At 42.2% G+C, this 20,318-nt stretch overlaps 1 protein-coding gene across 12 annotated transcripts in view; it reads left to right on the top strand.

Moving 5' to 3' along the window:
* Nucleotides 1-20,318, top strand: part of ITPR1 (inositol 1,4,5-trisphosphate receptor type 1) — a 182,818-nt gene that overhangs the window by 79,135 nt on the left and 83,365 nt on the right. For 7 of the 12 annotated variants that reach the window (XM_026857342.1, XM_026857345.1, XM_026857344.1 and 4 more), the window contains 17 exons: nt 996-1,149; nt 1,474-1,661; nt 3,155-3,293; nt 4,741-4,795; nt 5,991-6,156; nt 6,255-6,425; nt 7,369-7,434; nt 8,020-8,157; nt 9,670-9,795; nt 10,176-10,376; nt 11,885-12,136; nt 12,680-12,805; nt 13,524-13,652; nt 16,516-16,542; nt 17,445-17,565; nt 18,178-18,362; nt 19,674-19,822. In XM_026857342.1, coding sequence (XP_026713143.1) covers nt 996-1,149; nt 1,474-1,661; nt 3,155-3,293; nt 4,741-4,795; nt 5,991-6,156; nt 6,255-6,425; nt 7,369-7,434; nt 8,020-8,157; nt 9,670-9,795; nt 10,176-10,376; nt 11,885-12,136; nt 12,680-12,805; nt 13,524-13,652; nt 16,516-16,542; nt 17,445-17,565; nt 18,178-18,362; nt 19,674-19,822 — 2,393 coding nt within the window. The remainder of the gene's footprint in view (nt 1-995; nt 1,150-1,473; nt 1,662-3,154; nt 3,294-4,740; nt 4,796-5,990; nt 6,157-6,254; nt 6,426-7,368; nt 7,435-8,019; nt 8,158-9,669; nt 9,796-10,175; nt 10,377-11,884; nt 12,137-12,679; nt 12,806-13,523; nt 13,653-16,515; nt 16,543-17,444; nt 17,566-18,177; nt 18,363-19,673; nt 19,823-20,318) is intronic. The other 5 variants (XM_026857340.1, XM_026857341.1, XM_026857348.1 and 2 more) reach the window with 1 other exon arrangement.

Genomic DNA, 20,318 nt, shown 5'->3' on the forward strand with positions numbered 1-20,318 from the left:
GGGTGGGGATTGTCTTTTTCTTTTTTTTTTTTTTTTTTTTTTTTTTGTGGTATGTTGGTAGTTTTTCAACGCCAGGTAAATTGGCAACTAATGAATGCTGAGCCTCAGCAGGCTCCTCCTTTTTACTGTAGTCCTTGCTTCTCGTGCAAGCAGCCCCACTGAAGTTCGTGAGTTTGCAGTGATAGTTCTTGAAATACAGCTAATGAATGTGAGCTTATGTCTTAGATTTGCAGAAGCCTTGTTTACTTTTTGTGCTCTTAGTGTTATTGCAAAGTCAAGCTTTACTGGAATAAATAGTCTTGAAAACTAAACACTAAGTCTGCATGCACAGTTACTAGAGCTTACAGTATTACTCATGAAGAGGACAGTACAGTGTCCTGTGACTTACTGACCTAATAAAATAGCCTGTCTGTGCAGATAAAATGTAGCAAAACCCGTGATAGTATTCCCTAAATAACCATTACCTTAAGAAAATGTGATATTTCTTCAAAAGAAACACACAAAACATGTTGTTGAGGGAATATACTTCAGATAATGGGGCTATGTTAAATATTCACACTACATGTGAAATTATTACGTGTGGATCTTGAAGCAGTGCATGTGGAGGACTTGTGGGGAAACTATTAACTCGGTAGCACTAAGCTTTAGATGTGTGATATTTTTTTTAATAAGGCCGAATCATAAACAATTGCCTGTACATTCCCTCTAGTCTTAACCTCTCTTAGCTGTTCTATGATGAGACAAATGTGGTGTGATTTTGTAGCTATAGAATATCAGTTGCAGATACAGACTGTTAGTCCTGGCATTGCAGTATTTGTAGGCAAGTAGAGAACTTTTTGATAAAATGTAGAACTATACAGTCTTATGGAATTACAAGGTATTATGATAAGAATGACTTACAGCCAGGTTCTTAATCTTTTTGCTGTGTTAAGACAACTTGATTGTGATAGCAAAATGTTTAGTATTAATCAGGCTTTTTATTATTATTTTGGTAGGTTGTTAACTTAGCCAGAAATCTGATATATTTTGGTTTCTACAACTTCTGTGACCTCCTCAGACTAACCAAAATCCTCCTTGCTATATTAGACTGTGTGCACATCACTACCATCTTCCCTATTACCAAGATGGCAAAAGGCGAGGAAAGTAAAGGTAAGGCTGAGAAATTATTGGCAGAACAGATCATTCTTTGGTAGTTTCTACTTCATCTCAGTGTCAATGTGGGTTCGAAATCTGCTCCTTTCTGTCCATGGCTTGGTTGTGAAGCTGAGTAATGCCTACAGTGAAAGAGGGAGAGGGTTTCTGAAAGTTATTGCTGTGCTTCTGCTGACTTCCATCTGTTCCAGGGGTTTCAATGTCCACCTGGCCTTGTTGACTGTTGAGGCAATTTCTCTGCCTAGGATGTGAAGGGTCTTTGCCCTGTTAGTGCAGTCCCATTAGAGCATCCTAACCTTACCTATTTACCTACCTCTGAAGGGAGCAATGTGATGAGATCGATCCATGGAGTCGGTGAGCTGATGACCCAGGTGGTGCTCAGAGGCGGCGGGTTCTTGCCCATGACGCCTCTTGCTGCTGCTCCTGAGGGTAACGTCAAGCAGAGCGAACCAGAGAAAGAGGACATCCTGGTAATGGACACAAAGCTGAAGATCATCGAAATACTTCAGGTACTAGCAAGGCCAGTCAGTGTAGCCTCTTGTGCTGTTTTGATTCTAAGCATTGATATGGTGCCATGCTGCCTCTTAATTCACTCCTGCCTTGTATGTGCCTCTTTCAAACTGGTAAAGCATTTCAAGGGTGACTCTTGGGCATGCAGAACTCAACTTGCATGTGACAATACTGTGCCATTACTGAAACAATTAAATAGAAATGAGTTTGCAGTAGACATCTGGATATTTACCCGTGATTTGTAAATACCTCCCTTGCTGAAGTGGAGAGCTCATTTTCCACCTTACTGTCTTACTAATTTCTCTGAGTCTACAGGGCCTTGTTAAGTGCCCAAGGAAGGGGGAGATACTTGAGTCTCCTCCTCATGCAGCCATTAGTCTGAAGTGGTTTTTATGAATGCACATTTGCCAGCCTCTTCCATTTCTGTCTGGTTTTTCTCACTTGTTGACTCTGAAGTCTTCAGGACACAAAAAGAAAGGTTTTTTCCCTTTTCCACAGCGCTGCCTTGATCTAGATGTTGCTGCAAAATTACTGCACTGAAATCCATCTTCCCTGTTTCAGTGTAGGAGTCCCTTTTCCATTCAGTAACATCATGGACGAGTTCATGGAGGCCAGAATGCTGCAAAAGCCTTGTGGGCGAAAGTATGTGAAGCAGCAGGAAAGCCATGGTGTACCTTCTCCGTGCCCCCGTGGGAGGCTTCGCACGTAGCTGGGTTTGAGGTTATGCCCTTCCCCTCAGCAGCAGATGCAGCACGTAGGGGAGGCTTGATTCACTTCCTTTCCGTGTTGCTAATTTTAGTTAAAGCCAGAACTTCTCTTATGGCCTGGCATGTGCAGTGGGATATTTTAGTGTGCCCATAATCCCCGTTACCATGGTCGATTAAAATCAGCATTAAGTGTTTTCCCCTAAATCTGCGAGAGCTACAAGTGTTCTTTATGTTGTACCCCTTCCCTCAAGAAGGAGAAAGACCACTGAGAAGGTGGTCTGTGCTACGCTGGAGGTACCACTGGCACCAGTGAGTACAGCCCACCTGAGCTGGGAGCTGTTGTACGCAGCAGCCTGGCTCTTGGCAGCTCATGTTCAGCCTCCTCTGCCTCAGCACCCTGGGAGTCGGCACGAGGAGGACGGCAGCGCTGCTCTGTTGGATTCCTGCTGGTTCCCCAGAACGGAGATGGAAATCTTGCTTTCCTTTCCTGGGGGTGGGGTGAGGATGCCTGCATTGGGCAGTAACAAGGACTCAAAACTCTGCCAATATATTTTACTCATAAGTTTTTATTACTGTGTGTATAACACGCTTATTGAAATTGCTGAAAAAAAATAACTGAATTCTGGGAATTTTTAAGAAAACATTTGCGTACCTCTTCTCCAGGTTAAATCCACATCTTCACTATGTTGATCTTGCCTGTTGGTAGCACTGCATTATGTGTAAATTGTACGTGTGCTGGAAATAGGCAAGTTGTTTCAACATTTCTACTGCTTCTCTATCATCAGTTTATTTTGAATGTGAGATTGGACTACAGAATCTCCTGCCTACTTTGTATATTTAAACATGAATTTGATGAAAGCAATGCCCAGATGTCTGAATCGCCCACTGGAAGCAGTAATCAAGAAATGCCAGCTAATGTACCAGGTTAGTTATTTTGCAGAAAGAGTTTGTATGGGTTAGGGAAGACTCTTTAATTCTAGAGGTGATAATTGGTTAATTAATTCAGGTTCTTGATTTGGCATATAAATAGTTCCATTGAGACAGAGTACCCTGCTAGCAGAGAATAACAGAGTAGAGATCGCTTCTGTATACCCCAAACAAAACCAAGGTTTTATTTGTGCTCTCTCCTACTTATTTCCATGTGTGAGGGGCCTGAGGTGCATCATTTAAAGACAACCTGAAATAAACACTCAAATATTTTGTGTTAATGTGTCTGGGTGAAGGAAAAGGATCCCCAAAGTAATATGATTTCCTCCATCCCTTCCCCCCGCCTGATGCCTCTACCCACCCCAATTTCTCCTTTCCAAAGGTATTGCAGGAAGGCAAGACATCTGGAGGAGTCTGTAGCTCAGTGGGTTAGAGAGGGGTGTGAAAGCAAACTGTTTGTCATGTGGTGTTCTTAATTGAAAGCAGGATAGTAAGTGGACTGTGTAGATGGGGAGTTGTCAGTTGCTGTATTGCTTTTCAGGGGAAGAAGTGTCCCGTAGTTAGGACCTGTATCATGTAGGAATGACTGGACTTTAGAAGTGCAGCTTATTAGACATCAAACAGGTTTTCTTCCTCAATTTGGGGACTGTATCTCTAGATGCAAAGGAGAAAGATAAGGAAAATGTGGTTTAGATGTGAAGTCTTCAAAGGGAGGAGACTGTTTCTTTTGATCTCACTTCAAAGGGGATGTGTTTATTTTTTTCATGGGCTGCCTGTCCGGCAACCCCCCCAGGGTGCCAGGGCCTCTGAAACAGGGCTAGCAGGGAGAGCAAGAGCTCTTTCTTTGAGCTGAGCTTTAGAAGAAAGGGGGTAAACGTTTTCGTCAAGGATATAAAATCCCTGTGCTCTTTCCATTCCCCTTTGCAAATCTTTGTGAAATATGGAGAGCTCCAACACTGTTTTACCATCTGTATGTGTTTTATTTCAGAATATTGGTCATTGCCCGTGTGGTAATATATACCTTATACTGAAAACCACAAAGACCTTCATGTCTATTGAGCTGCAGGGGTATTGCTGAATTTATTATTTTAGACTCTTCAAGGCTGAAGTTTGGTGTTTCTTGTGGATGTCTCCTCCGAATAACACCAGGTCCCATCAGTGTCCTGGAATGTTGCTGGTGCAATCTAAAAATAGTCAAGAAAGGAATAAGCCTGGACGTTGCTGAAATTATTACGTAGTTTAATTTGTGAGCTGAGAACAGGTTCATTTATTGTCTTACATGATCTTAGCAGGCTGCTTCAGTAATCTCTCAGCATTCCTTTCAGCTTGTTATGACCCCCTTGCTTACACCTACATCACCACTTGTGGTTTAAAATGTTTTTAGGCTGCAAAAACTGCTCTGGTGCAATGCTGACATAACATATTTATCTCGTTATTTTCTCAGGAGCCCTAGACTTTGAACATATTGAAGAACAAGCTGAGGGGATCTTTGGAGGAAGGAAAGTATCTCTTCACTAGTGCTAATCAAGGGGTGGCTCAGGAGTTCCCAGGCTGCAGCCCTCAGGGCTCCCAAGGAGGTGGATTGCAGTTGAAAGTGAGGTGGTAACTAGGGAAAGGTTGGAAACAGCTGCCACAGTTACCTAACCTTTATTCTCCTGAAATGCCTTTCATACAACTCCAAGTAGTGTCCATTTGGATTAAAAGCCACAAATAAGGGACACACGGGTCCTTCAGCCAGAAGGATCTTCATGGGAGGGCTTTACTTGTGTGGGTGAAAGCCAAGTTGGAGGATTAGTGCATCTAAGCTGAATGCTGCAGTCAAATCTTAGGTGGAAAAGTTTGTGTAGGCAAGGATTGGGACTTCTACTGAGCTTAGATATATAGATTTAGCCATCCTTTTTTTATATAATTCAGCATTAAACTACACATGCATGACAGAACAAAGCAAGCTGTACCTTCCATACCCGCTTCCTTCCAGAGCAGCTTATATCCTTTCCTAAATCACAGGACGGCAAGTCAGTGACAGACTCCAGGTACTTGAGCTTGTCCTTAAGCTTCTCAGAGCTGCAGTAGTTTCCTGTAAACCTAAGATAACAGATTTCTTAAATGAAGGGAAAGGGGTGAGAGAGATTCACTTACAGAATTAATAACCAGAATTTTTAATGTAAGCATGCAAACTCCAGTTGGAAGCAGAATGTGGAAAATATTCAGGGGTCATTGACAGGGGGGGGAAAAAATAAAGCATGATTTTCTCATGCTCAGAAAAGGGGTGCAGGGGAAAGAGAGTGAAGAGGAGGATTTCAAGTGCTTGACATAATTAGCGTTGCAAGCTTGATACTGATGTAGGGTTTTATTTCATAAGTAGTGAGAAAGGTTAGTACCAGGAATGGACAAGAACTGAGCAGTAGGGTGAGGCTGACCTAGGGACAAATATTTTGGCGTAGTTTGACCCTGAAAAATATAAGTTGGGTAATGTTAAGGTGAGTGAACCATGATTAATGAAATTCTAGAATAGTCTCCCTATTAAGCAATACACCAAAAACCTGTGTGTCTTAAGATAGCACTTGATTTGGTAAATTCCCCCCTTTTTTTAAAAGTAAGAAAATAAGTTATCTGCCACCCCTGACTGGACTTAAGAACCTGCTGGGACATTCAGTCTAATATGCTAGTTCACTCCTATGCTCTTGTTTTCAGTGAGGAGAATACACCACTGGATTTGGATGATCATGGTGGCAGAACATTTCTCAGAGTTTTGCTGCATTTAACAATGCATGATTATCCTCCTCTGGTGTCTGGAGCACTTCAGCTACTCTTCCGGCACTTCAGTCAGAGACAAGAAGTCCTTCAAGCTTTTAAGCAGGTATGTGTGTGTATTGAGAGCATTGTTCTTCATCTGAATGTATATATTGCAGCTAAAACCAATCCTTTTATGTAACTAATGGATTGCATTCACGTAAGGTTCAACTGCTTGTTACCAGCCAAGATGTTGACAACTACAAGCAGATAAAGCAAGATTTGGACCAGCTGAGGTCTATTGTGGAAAAATCAGAGCTTTGGGTGTACAAGGGCCAAGGTCCTGATGAGACTATGGATGGAGTGCAAGGTGAAAATGAACACAAGAAAAAAGAGGTAATGAGGTTGTTTGCACAAATTCATGTGTTGATATTTTACGAAGATGTAACTGTTTCCAGAAATGTGACCAAAAAATTCTTTCCAGCACACTGCATAGCCTGCTGAGGCCCTCTGTATTGCTTTTACACTGAGGCAAGACTAAGAAGAGAACTTGAGCTAAGTATCAAATGGAAGTGGAAGGTGCTCAGGATTAGCAGCCACTGAAGTGTCATCTTTAGGCTCCAACAGAGCAGTTGGATTGGGTTTGCTCTAGCTCCTGAGTTGTGTCCTTTCATCACTGATGGATTGGATGGGTTTTGTATGTCAAAATAATGTAAGGGCAGAGCTGTGAAGTCTTCAGGTGATGCATTCTGAATCATGGCACTATGATTAAATGACAGACGAGAGTGATCTTTTATTTGTACTTGATAATACGGGACTTTCTTGGCACACACATCTGGCTTAGAGCTGTTTAAACACATTTTTCCTCCATATAATTTGCAATCACATAGAAAAGGCTGGGTGAGGGGATTCAAGAAATAGTCCCTGGGTTATGAACACTTATTGTTGGAAGTAAATACAAGTCACTTGTTGATTTTCTTGTGCATAGTACTGTGAGACTTCTTTTTATCTATGCTATGACAGTTTAATAATAGTAGAGAGGGAGAGAAAGTAAGAATTTTTTTTAGGGCAGAGTTGATTACAGATGGAATGCGACAAGCAAAGGAAAGGACAGGAGGTTGCTGTCTCGGAAATCATTCCCCCCCTCACCTTATTTTGTGCTATAGAGGTCAATGTGACTTGGCAGAATAATTATATGTATTTTTCTAAGACTGTCAGAAAACTGAAGGATGGCGCTTCTTTCCAGGAAGAGAGTGAGCACTATCCTAGAACGGTAATTTTAGCCTTCATGAAGACAATAGTATAAGCTACTAATAAGTTGTCTGATTTTTATCCTCAGGAAGGTCACAGCAAGTCCCAAAAGCCTGAAAGTACTAGCAGCTACAACTACCGTGTAGTAAAAGAGGTAAAACTTTGCTTCTTGATAGTTAAATGAAAGTGTAAATGAGTAACACAGCTCTGGAGAGCTGCAGGCAGAGGGAGGCACCCAGGAAAGTCTGAGTCACTCTTCCATTGTGGAAAGTATTTGCTGAGTAATAACATATCCCAACTTGAATGGGAAGCCAGGAATATAATAAGCACGACATGTGTATTCTTTCCTTAAGAATGGATTAGTGAGAAACGTGACATTTCGCTGCTGTTTCAATGGTAACACAATATTTTTATTGTTTAAAGGCTACGAAGGCAGTAAGCGAGTGGAGAAGCTATTTAATTTGCTATGTCTCAAGTACTTTGTGCTCAAAACCACTGTGCTGTTGAAATTTAATTTTAAAAATACCAGACAAAGAGCATGTGTTGGCACTGGTGTGATGTGAGCTAATGGTCTTTCTGTGGCTCCGTACTGCGGAGCCCGGTGCTGGGTTCACTTGACACAGCTGAATTCTGCAGGACCAGCCCTGGTCAGAGATGCCATGGATGGTACCCAGTCCAGTAAACTGCTTCCCTGAAATAAACCCCAGAATTTCAGCTCTAAAGTAAGTCTCTTCTCTAGATCCTGCTGCGGCTCAGCAAGCTCTGTGTTCAGGAAAGCGCCTCGGTCAGGAAAAGTCGTAAGCAGCAGCAGCGACTTCTGAGGAACATGGGAGCTCACGCGGTTGTGCTGGAGCTGCTGCAGATCCCTTACGAAAAGGTTGGGTTCCTGTATGGCTGTCACCTTGCTTCATGCCACGTTGATGGGCTTGTGATACCTCCTTTGAATCTTCCTCAACCTTCTACCTTTATGCTGGATTCACAGAGGCTGTTCTGTGATTCACAGAAATAGTGGGGAGCTTGTATAAGCTTCCTTGGTTTGAAGTCTTTGAATCTACAGTGTTCCACACTATTTCTTGGAGAAATATTTGACCATTGTAGAGGTGAGACAAAGGCTCAACTCCCAACCTTTCACGGGAGGTGTATGCTGCCTTGACGTTAAGCTGTGTTGGTGGAGTAAGACCCTCGTTATTGCTATGAGGTAGCTGTATGACAGCCGTCCTGGGAACAGTGAGAGTGCCGGTCCCCTGTGGGGTCTATCAGCTGGTCTGATGAGTAGCTAGACACAGATCTCCCCTGCTTGCAGAGTCCCAAATTCTCCCTTAGAACTGAATAAATATCAAGTGGCTGTCCAGGCGAGGTTTGCTGTTTGTAATGAGCCGTCCTGGATGCCAGGTAATGTCAGCAGTGTGGTTTGAAGCCTGCTGTGACTGGGTTGCTGTACAGTTTGAGCTTGCACAGCACCACATTGTGCTGATGAAGCACACTCTGAATTCGTGTTGGCTCTCCATTAGTCACAGGTGACAGGTACTTATCATGGCCTAGGTGAGGGAGCTCGGCACATTTCCCTGGTCGCTCTGCTGTCCTTTGTTCCACACTCCACAGGTTTCTGAGAACCAGTAATTCTAGACAGGAGCTTTGATTAATGTTAAGCAAAGTCTCATGCTGTCTTGCTTCATGTTTTGCTAAAACATGAGCACCTTTTGTCACCTTTCTGTCCCATATATGTGAATACATATTGGACGGGCAGTATGGAAGGTGTTTCAGCCTTGAAAATGTATGAAACTCTTTAAAAATAAAAGCAGACACTGATTTTCCAAACTGCATTTTATGCCATCAGTGGACTGGTAATCCACACTGATGTCAGAGGAAAGGCACTGATTCCTGAACTGTACTTGGAAGCATGCACTCAGCGTGCAGATTCCAGTAAATATAAATTGGGCTTAACTGTTGCAATAATAACTTTCCATCCCTTCTTTGCCATGAACTACCTATCTGTCGCTGCTGAAATGCATTTCAGTGGAACATGGCAATTTTCCTGTGTAGCCCCAAGGTGGTGATGTGTGGTTTGGCCAATGTACAGGTATGTTCAGAAGTGTAAAAGTGACTAAAGCACGTTGCTGGCAGGCTTGGCCACAGAGTATGCAATTTTAGAGAGTAAACTACTGTAATTTCTATTATGGTCTTTATTTTTGATGATCTTTAAAACTATGAAGTGGGCCAAACTCATCCCAAATGTCTCTGAACTGGGTGGAGGTTTGCTTTTTCTTTGGAGTGTGAGGGAGACGTGACAGTTCCCTTGCAGAGCTGGAGCTGAGGCTCATCCTGTACTCACCTGAAAGTGAACCTTCAGATTCTCTTTAACCCTGTCTTATTTGTCATGCAATCACAGGCTGAGGACACAAGGATGCAGGAGATAATGAAACTTGCACATGAGTTTTTGCAGAACTTCTGTGCTGGGAACCAACAGAACCAGGCATTGCTGCACAAGCACATAAACCTGTTCCTTAACCCAGGGGTAAGATTAACTTGCCATGATTTATTTTTTTTTTTCTCTCCCCCTACCAAGAAAACAGAATGGATTGTCCTTGGTGATTGCCTCTGGGCCTGTTCTGATGCAAGATTGGTTGAAGGAGTCACATTTTGTTTTCATTCTAAAGCTTCAAAAGTTAGCAAGATCTGTTTGTTTAAGACCATTTCAGTGTAGAATGTTTAAGAGGCTGAAGTGGACTGAAAAATAGGCTTATATACAAGCCATTGTGTTGAAAGGTTAGGTCCTTGGAAATGTTGTTTTCTGTCCTGCACCCTGCAGGAGTGTTGACTTTATCCTGACCTCTGTGTGGGTTTGGTGGTTTGTTTATTTTCTAATTTCTTTTTTTCTTTCATCCCCTCCATTAGATTCTGGAAGCAGTAACAATGCAGCACATTTTCATGAACAACTTCCAGCTTTGCAGTGAGATTAATGAACGCGTTGTTCAACACTTTGTCCACTGTATCGAAACACATGGCAGAAATGTTCAGTACATAAAGTTCCTGCAGACAATTGTCAAGGCGGAAGGAAAATTCATTAAGAAATGCCAAGATATGGTAATGGCTGAGGTGAGAGCTGCAGAGATTTGCGAGGTCTGAACAGAAGTTTTCACATACCATTTGGTGAAAATGACAAATTGATCCTCTCGCTTCTGGGACTGCCAAGAAGCTGACAGTTAGCTCTCACAATGCAAAAAGAGCATACAGCTACCAGAAAGCACAGGCTTTTTGTGACCAAAAGCTTTCTGAGCTCGTCACCTGTAGGTATAATGAACGGTTGGTTATTAATGATACTGAGGAGTTATTTTCCAGGGCTTCTACACAGCAGCATATAGGTGGGCATATGAAGCACGGCTACCTTTCTCTACCAAATTGGCTAGAATATAAGTAGTTTAATTTCAAGAGCACTAATGCAGAAGGAAAATTTTACCCTGATAGTATTTTGATGAGAATTTATCTTACCAAGACCTACATATTCAGCTGTGTTAGTGCTGGAGGGGGAAAAGTCTGAGGGCCTTCAAAAATTTGAGTGTGTAAGTAACTGGGAGAATGGGGTGTCAGGATAGAAGGGAGGACTAAGAGGGGTGAATAAATCGTTTTAAGTTGGATACTAGACATGATCTATTTGACAGCCTATGTCTGATGGGATTTTCATTGGCCTCCTCAGCAGGGGGAGCCCAAGGATCAGATTTGTCAGGCTCTGGCTTTTGTATATCAGTCTTGCTAGACTGACTGAAGTTCTTCCATATTTTGTCATTCAGTTCAAAAATGGTTTTGTGACCTTCTCAACAGAGTTGAGTTTGTGAGATGCTCAGCATGGAGGCTTCCATGGTGGTCAGCAGCTGCTGAGAGAAAGGGGGTTGCCTTGGGGGCTGCCTTCTGTGTTTTATCTGGCTGTTTGCCACAGACCCTTTGGAAGGACAGCCCCAGATCCTGCCAGCTGTGTGCTCAGAAGTGCCCAGCCTGGAGCAGGTCTCAGTTTTTCTTCGTTGTTCTTCCCTTCGTGGAATTACAGGAGGATCTGAACTGCTCTGAAAACGTGGCCATCTGGGTCTCAAACGTGAAGCTGATAGAAATCCTCAGTGTGACTTAACGTGTCACTCGCTAGCCTTGGAAAATTGATGATGTTTGTTCAGAAGGGTGGAATTACTGAGCCCTGCAGTCCTCCCATCCGGCGTGCCCCTGGGGCGTTTCTGACCAAAGCAGTATGTCTACAGCTAGCTGTATTAAAAAGTCAGCTGAGGCAATATATGTGAAATAAAAAAGCACCATGGAAAGTCACAAGCTTCTTGGCACAACTTCTGTCTAAGCAGTCAGTTGGACTGACTTTGAAGTTCTTCTGCAGTTCAGAAGTGGTAAATTCTTTAAGAGAAAATGTCATACTCGAGCTCTCTATCCCGTGAAGGGAGCACGAGAGGAATGCCCAGCTGACTTGGTGGGCTGCACTCCTTTTAAGTGTTTAAAGAATAGCTAATCGGGATTTGCACTGTAACGGTCAGCCCACAGATTAGGGGAGGATGCTGCGGGGGGATGCACGGGCTTTGATCTGCTGACGGAATATTTTTCTTTCTTGGTAGCTGGTGAATGCAGGAGAAGATGTCCTAGTGTTTTACAATGACAGGGCCTCCTTCCAGACTTTGGTGCAAATGATGAGATCGGAGAGGGATCGGATGGACGAAAACAGCCCACTGATGTACCACATCCACTTAGTAGAACTGCTTGCTGTGTGCACAGAAGGCAAAAATGTCTACACGGAAATAAAATGCAACTCCCTTCTTCCTTTGGATGACATTGTTAGGGTAGTAACCCACGAGGATTGCATACCTGAGGTGAGGGCTGTTCGGAGGCACTGGCCTATAGGTTTTTGAAACGTGCTAACTTTGGGTGAGAGAAATTTGATACTGCTGAGCCTGGCCTAGGGAAGTGGTTGTGCAGGTGGGCAGTAAACTGGGAGCTTGGAAACTGGATTCCTTCCCTGGTTCTGCTGTCAGCAACCCCAGTGAATCTGGGTAACTTAAGTTAAATCCTCTTATACTTGTTTCCTTGCCCTTAAAAATGGGGATGTGATGCTGTACTTGTTTTATAGGGTCCTTGAGGCAGAGAGGTTTATGGAGTATGCTGCTAACCTTGAACAGATGGTTCTGCAGTACTGGAAATTATTATTATGCTGACGTTTTGTCTACAGTAATCCTGGTGTTTTTTATTGGATTGTGTCTTGCTATTCATGGCATTAAATTTCACCAGTGCTTAAATAAAAGGAAGAAGTAGAATTACAAATGATTTGTATAGCAGTTTTAATGTGATACATTCATTCATAATGCCATTCAGGTTTTTGGTTTTTAATGCTTTTTTTTTTCCCCCTCTCCTTTTAGGTCAAAATTGCATACATCAACTTCTTGAATCATTGCTATGTGGACACAGAAGTAGAAATGAAAGAGATTTACACCAGTAATCATATGTGGAAGCTCTTTGAGAACTTTCTGGTTGACATCTGTCGGGTAATGATTCCTGTATCTAGGAACTGAATTAAAAACTTAAATGAACCTATTTAGTATAGAGCAGTAAGAATAAGGCATAAGAGAGCATCAAGGCAGTAAGTACCCTGAATATTGTGTTCCTTCAAGTTTATATGTGCCATCTTTTCCTTTTGCCTGTGGATTTCATTAGTCATATTCCATGGAACATATTTTTTCTTTTTAAAAGGAAAATAATAAAAAACCCCAACAAACCTCAGAAAAGCCCCACACCCTGCTCTTTTGTCTAATGCTTTTTCTGTTCTGCCACCTGGCTTGCTTATTCTGGCCAGGATATTGTGCTCCTTCTCGAGCAATAGTCAACGATTTTTGGCAGGTCAGGACAAATTTTTTCCAAGCTTGGCATTTGTTTGGCCATATGGCTTTTTGCCTGGGATTCCAAGTATTTCCCCATACGAAAGCATTACACCTCAGTCCTCCCTACCCTACTACTTTCTTTCCTCTAAGGCACTCTGTTTTTTTCCCTCCCTCCTAAACATGCTATATGCCAACACATTAAAACAGTAACGGTGTTGGGCTTCTGCTTTTATATGTGCTGGAAACCTGGAGATCCAAGTGTCATAAATATCACTGTGGCAGGGAACTGCTGTGACAAGAACAGTGCAAAATCAAGAATTCCAGTCTGTAACACTTACTGATCTTAGACGAGCTGCTTCTGACCTAAGAATGAATTGTCTTGCAGGCTTGTAACAACACCAGTGACAGAAAGCATGCTGACTCCATATTGGAGAAGTACGTTACAGAAATAGTGATGAGTATAGTCACCACTTTCTTCAGTTCCCCATTCTCTGATCAGAGCACTACTTTGCAGGTAGGAAAATGAGAGACAGAAAAGTAAAAATATGCTGCAAGTGCAATTATGTTCATTCCACTGTGGTTCTATTTACCAGTTAAAAAGATAACACATGTATTTGTAATGGGGGAGCAGAAATGTGTTCTTTGTGACCAGGATGTTTCTTTTGCTGTAGAAGTGGGAGGATGTATAGATCAGAGTAGAAATGTTTTTCTAGAGAGGCTGAAGTGTCACACTACTTCCTTAGTAGGTTCAACTCTGTACTACCACCGAGATCACACAGGTCTTTTGGAGAGAGTTTCTATGTGCCATTATCAGGCTGTGGGTGAGAAATCACACTGCAAGTAGGGAAATTAAGAAATTTTTAAATATGTTTTGTATTGTGGTTGCATCTAAGGGCTCTGGTCATACTCTTTGCAGCCATAGATCAGACTACAGTTGAATAAGATGATGCAGGCAGGTGCAGGAGAGCAAACAAGCAATTTTGCTTGGTGGTAGTTTGGCATGCCAGCTGTCTAGCAGTTGTAAAACAATAGCACAGCAGCAAGGAGTTCTCCAGAGTGCCACAAAGAGGGAAGATAAAGCTGTGGTGGCACACTTTCCAAAGTGTTGCACTACAGAGGGTGCAAAGGTGATCTTTAAAGAAAACATGTTTTTATAGGAAAACAAAACCAAAACCATTCCAAAACCAAAAGATTGCCCGAAGCTCTAGTGTGTTTCATTAAGCTCAGTGATTTTTTTGTCATCTTGAAAAGTTGGGGAAATGTGGGGAAGCTTGGAACACTTGTGAAGCAACAGAAGGTCGATCTCCACTGCAGAACAGCAGCGTCAGGGCATTGTCCTAATATTTGTATTGCAGCACAAAGATAACATCGTTCTTATATTCATAAATAACTTCGTGAGGAGTGTGGGTGGAATGGTCAGGTGCCTGGCAGGTCTGTCAGAAGTTTGAGTATGGTAGTTGTTGAAACTTGATGCAACCTCCCGGTGCCAAAGGCGGTTGTTCACAGTGCAAACTCTGGGTGTGTAATTGACTGCAACTGGCAGCAGGTTAGGAGGCATCTGGTTCCCAAAAGTGGCCATAAAGGGCATCTGGTGCTTTGACATGTCAGTCTGTCATCAAAGATTTATGCAAATCCTTTGGATCATGGTGTGCTGCCTGGGTGGCTGCAGCGCCCCGGGGACGTGTACATAGAACTGCATCAGGTGAAGACTTCTTTCTGCTCAGTATGAGCAATAAAGTTCCTGCTTTTGCCTCATTGACCACCTCTATCGCTGCCCTCCTTGCATCAGGATGTGTGCTCAAACGCTGTCTGGGTGACCAGTGGCCACCCCAATCGACCAACTGTTTGGCATCCAAGACAGTTCTGCTTCTCTGAAGCCGACAGCCCTCCTTCAGACAAAGGAGACAGTCACACGGGAAGCAACAGAGCTTTGTTGGAGATGGGCTCAGATACTCTTAAACTGCCTGTGAGGGTGCAGAGAGCTGTGACAGCTGTTTGGGCTCAGCAGCTTTATTAGGGTTGTGTCTCAGCTCAAGCATGTCTGAGCAGTCCAGAAGTGGATCTGCTTCCTCATGTGACTTTAAAATGTCAGCTGCTATTGTGGTATCAGCCTCCGTGCTAGTTTATCAAAACTTCATCAAAAGAAATGAGAAACTGAGATGAAGTTAGTCTTGTCCCCCAGGGCTCTACCTTTCTCTGTTCCCTCCATACCGTACACCCTGGCTGTTGTGCTTTTAATGGTAATCTCTGAGTGTACAGCATTTGAATACACTTCTTACCGTCGTATTTTAGTCATTTTATGTCAGCAGTTTTTCTTCTGTTTTTTTTTAATCTCTTCCCTCTGTCTAGCAGGATGAAGTAACTTATTTCACCTCCCTTTTACCATCTCAGTAACTCTGTCTTTTCTGTCTTATCCTAGACTCATCTTTCCCCTACATCTCTAAGTTAAAAGCTCTGTTTTTCTCCCTTTTTCTGCCTGTCAAGACTCCTGCTGATAAGCAGGGACTCCCATCTGAGGAGTACAGCCCATTGGACCATCTAGCTGACATACACCCCTCCACTGGGTAGGGGTTTCTCTCCTGTCTGAGATACTACAGGGCAGTCTGTGCCCACTGCTGCCCAACCTGGTGCAGCTGTCTCTGTTGGTGAGTGACAGCTGCCGCTCTCCTTTACACTGACCTTGGATTCAGTCACTCCCCATCCTTTCTGCTGCACCTTGTCATCTTGTTTCTCCCCGTGCCAGCCTCTTCTTGTCTCGTGCTCTTTCATGTTATGGCTTGTTTGACTAAAATTGTACCTCCTTTGAGTCAGGACCAGCCTTGCTTGTTCAAGGAACATCTTGTACATCTGTCATGCAGTTCAAATAATATAAAATTAGGAGAACATAAATACGTCTTTTCAAAGGATAGCTGTCCAAAGCTTTTCCTCTTTAACAAGTACTGTTTAGCCTGTTTGCCTCCTAAGGGTGCTCCTGACCAAGGATTATCTTCACAAGTGTAGTTGGAAGCATGTGGAACATGAAGTAAATTTCTTACTTGATTTATTGACCTAGTTTAAGCGAACAAAATGTCTTTGAAGCTTTTTTTAAGACTGAAAAGTTTTTAAACAGGGACGGAAAGGAGTATGTGGGTGGCTTAAATCCAGAAGTGCAGCTGTTTTCAGTGCCCTTGGAGAATACTATTGTCTGCCATGGTTTTGGTGTCTGGCTTATTTCTAGAGAGAATAATAGGTATTTGTCTCTTAGTAATTTTTGTTTCTTGAATTTTGATTCTCCATTTGTACATTTCATAATGGTGTTACTTGATGAATTGATCTAATAGATTTAATTATCTAATAGATTTGACTTTCATCTAACTCCACTTTTTTCTTACAAACAGGCATTAATCTTGACCAGAATAAAAGAGGTATTTTTACCCTAGTTCCTAAGTTTTGTGGGCTTTGCACTGTGGTGTAGTTCACTTAGCTGATAGAAATATTACACAGCTAGTAGGCACAGGGACACGGGTATTCCCGCTCAGTGTAGCTTCATTTGACATATTTAAAATACTCTTTCCTCTACAGGTAAAACAAATGAATTGTTCTGCTAAGTAATTACTGTACAGCACCAAACAGGGAGTTTTGGTCACTACTTTAGGGATGTTGCAAAGATGAAAGAACAGAGCTCGTGTGCATGTGTGTGTTGGAGTAGCTCACCTGTCTGTAGTGGAAGATCACCTTGTGATCTAAGACTGAAAACCACACCTTAATTCTGTGTGATCCATAGCAGCTGTAGTGTTTACCACTAACTACTACCTGTGTTGGAAATAACAAACACACAGCTGGTTTCTTTGGTAAATTAAATACCAGCTAATAATGCATGAAATGATGAGTTTTCAACTCTGGAGCTGTGCTGTCATTTAGCCAAGAGCAAGGAACAATTTACCTGTGGACTATTGAGTCAACTACTGGTCAGTGCTAAAGGAAGAATCTCTGTACACCAGGTTTGCTGATAACTGATGAAACAGATGAAGATGAGTGCTAATTTCCTTTGCTTAGTCAAGCTTCAATTACTGAGACTTTATGCTTTAGAAGCTGTCTGTTTAATGTTTCCCTTCCAGTGCTCGTTCCCACCCTTTCCAGTTGCTGATTCTGTGGTAGATATGCTGTCTACAACATGAGGTTGCCTAACAAGTGGATGCAGACCAGTTAAGAATGACTGGTGTGCAGAGAGTCATGGCTTAAGCTGGTAGCTGGTATTACTCAAGGTGATGCTGATACATCTCAGTATGGTGTGATGAGTTTGATTTTCTTCAACCTTGTGTTCCAGACTCGCCAGCCTGTGTTTGTACAGTTGCTGCAAGGCGTGTTCAGAGTGTACCACTGCAACTGGCTAATGCCAAGCCAGAAGGCGTCAGTGGAAAGCTGCATTCGGGTCCTCTCAGATGTAGGTAAGAAATGGGTTTAATCGGAACTAACCGCTGCAAATGCGGTCATCCAGTATTTGTTGCTTACACATCATCCTTCCAAAAAGAAAGTGTAGTTCCTGCAGGTGCCACTTACAGATTAACTTGTAGCCAAGACACAGTACAAAGCCAGAGTTACGTTGTTAGATTGTCATGATTGCACAATAGGTGTTGTCACTGTGACCTGAAGTGCTTTCTCTGTTTAACCTCAAACCTGCTATCCTGTTGATAGGGAAATAGTTTTGTGCCACTCCTCCCAGTAATTTGCTCCACTTTTAGTAGCAAAAAGAGTAACTTGACTGGATGTGAGGCCAAATCCTGTTGGATGAGTGCACACATGTGTTAGCATGAGACGTTGGGAGTGTGTATGCAAGGACAGATTCATACTCCCACACTTTAAAGACAAGAAACAGCTCTGAGGTGTGAGAGAGCCTTTAAACATAACGTGGGGAGCCACTACTCACTGGCATTGCATTGTTTAGAATGCACACGAAGGAGATGGTCGAAGGAATTGCAGGGAGGCGTTGTCACTTTCTTGCACTGGTTGTAGCACAGAGGCTGAAGGAGTCAAATCTTACTAACTCTTGCTTGTTGCAGCAAAAAGCCGAGCAATTGCAATTCCTGTAGACTTGGACAGTCAGGTCAACAATCTCTTCCTGAAATCTCATAACCTTGTACAGAAGACTGCAATGAACTGGCGAATGACTGCAAGGAATGCTGCCCGCAGAGATTCAGTGCTCGCTGCCTCCAGGGATTATCGAAACATAATTGAAAGATTACAGGTGACTACACAGCACCCCTTCCTCCTTTGCAGAGCACTTACTTGCATGCCTACACAAAAGGAAGAATTTACTAAGTAGAAAGGCATTTGGGAATTAACTAGTCCAAATACCACATGGTAATCAAGTTAGCTGATGCTGAATATAATAATACTGTAATACTGTATGTAAAATCAAATGTAAACCATTCTATCATGAACAGTAATTGAATGTGTATGGCTAATGGGTATGGAATATAGTATACAGTATAGGAGATACTGATACTTGAAGTATTCTTATTCCACCATTAATAACATTTCAGACAGAACTTTTTCATCATCACAGCCTTCCAGACTCCTCCAGTGCTTTGCTCTTTGTGCACCAAAACTCTCAGTACAATGCAAGGTGCCATAACCCTGCCTGGAAACCACTGCAGAGCTTGAAATAGAGGTGTATCCGTTCCTTGTGAACCAATTACAGCCCCAGTCATTCCCTGGTGGATCAAAGTGTGTGCATTCCTGTACTGTTTTTTCTAAAAAGACTATTTAAACATAATGCATCATGTTAGAAATAAGGATTTATATTTTATAGCCATATTCTGTGTTCATCAGATGTGTAGACAATTCAGTAAGGTCTTTTATATACCAAAAGAAATTCATCATCTTCTATGATGCCTTTATCCTTTAAAGACTCATTCTCTGGCTAAAAGTATTTTCTGGCAAACAGTTCTAACTAACTTTATGTAAACTTACATTACGTAATGTAAAAACACTGCCCAACCCATTCTCATAGAAATAACTTCTCTCTCTTAATCCATTCTTGTCTGTTTGTCCATTTCAATTTGATTAAACTTCCTCTCTGGCTCCCTAGGTATCTCGGTATTTTCTGCTTATTTAAGTATTAAGATAAATGTAGTTTCATTTTTAAGGTAACTACAGCTTTCTAAACATCAAGAGAAAGGGGAATAATTTTATTTTTGCATAATTTTAACAGTGCTACTTTTTCTGTCTGTTCATGTAAACATAAATAAGCCCGATCATTATCACAGAGTTTCAGTGCAGCTATGAATCTGTGGGGTTTTTCTATCCTAAATCAATAAGAGGACCTACAAAGATGAGGAGGGTAGGGGAACTAAGTAATCTGGGGGACTCCCAGCAGTGAGGGTTTCCTTCTTAAAAACGAGTATTAAATAAAACTTATTTGACGAAACTCTGAGATCCTTGATCTAGTTTGACCTAACTGTCCTGTCCCACTTTTGCAGTTTGTAAAATTGATTTCCTATAAATGCATAAGTATCTAATGTTTATTTAAAATCTTGATATGGTTATATTCTAGGACATAGTATCAGCTTTAGAGGATCGCCTACGTCCTCTTGTCCAGGCAGAGTTGTCAGTACTAGTAGATGTGCTTCACAGGCCTGAACTGCTCTTTCCAGAGAACACGGATGCCAGGAGGAAATGTGAAAGCGGAGGTTTCATTTGCAAGTAAGTTATCTTGAAGTCTGGCTTGTAGGGAGGAGTTTTGTTATGTTTTGCTTTTTCCCAATTTTCCCATGCCCTGTGGAATGGTGCCTCTTGCCTGGCTTTGTAAATACCTGATATACTTTGGAATACTTGTAAAGCACAGTATTTCATGATGTGGTAAAAACAATTTGTCCTTGGAGAAAGAAAATAAAAGCTCTTGAGGGGTAGGGAAAGACTGATGGATAGGCCCTCACAGCTAATGCTTTAAAACGTCAGTGTTTGCTACAGGATGCGAGTCTTGTGAACAGTAGTTCACAACTGATGATGAACACAGCGCTGATCCCTGTTATTCTATCTGTGCCTTCAGCCCTAGTAATATTTGCAAGGTTCTTGATCTTGTAGCACTTAGTGCTGGGCAAGTATGTCAGAGTCGATTGTTATTGTGTGCACCACCCAGTGCAGATGCTGTCCAAATTTGGAGGGAAGGAGAAGGAAAGATTACAAGGTCATTTAAAGG

This window comes from Athene cunicularia (assembly GCF_003259725.1).
Source record: "Athene cunicularia isolate RWA chromosome 12 unlocalized genomic scaffold, athCun1 chr12_part1, whole genome shotgun sequence".
NCBI classification, from domain to species: Eukaryota; Metazoa; Chordata; class Aves; order Strigiformes; family Strigidae; genus Athene; species Athene cunicularia.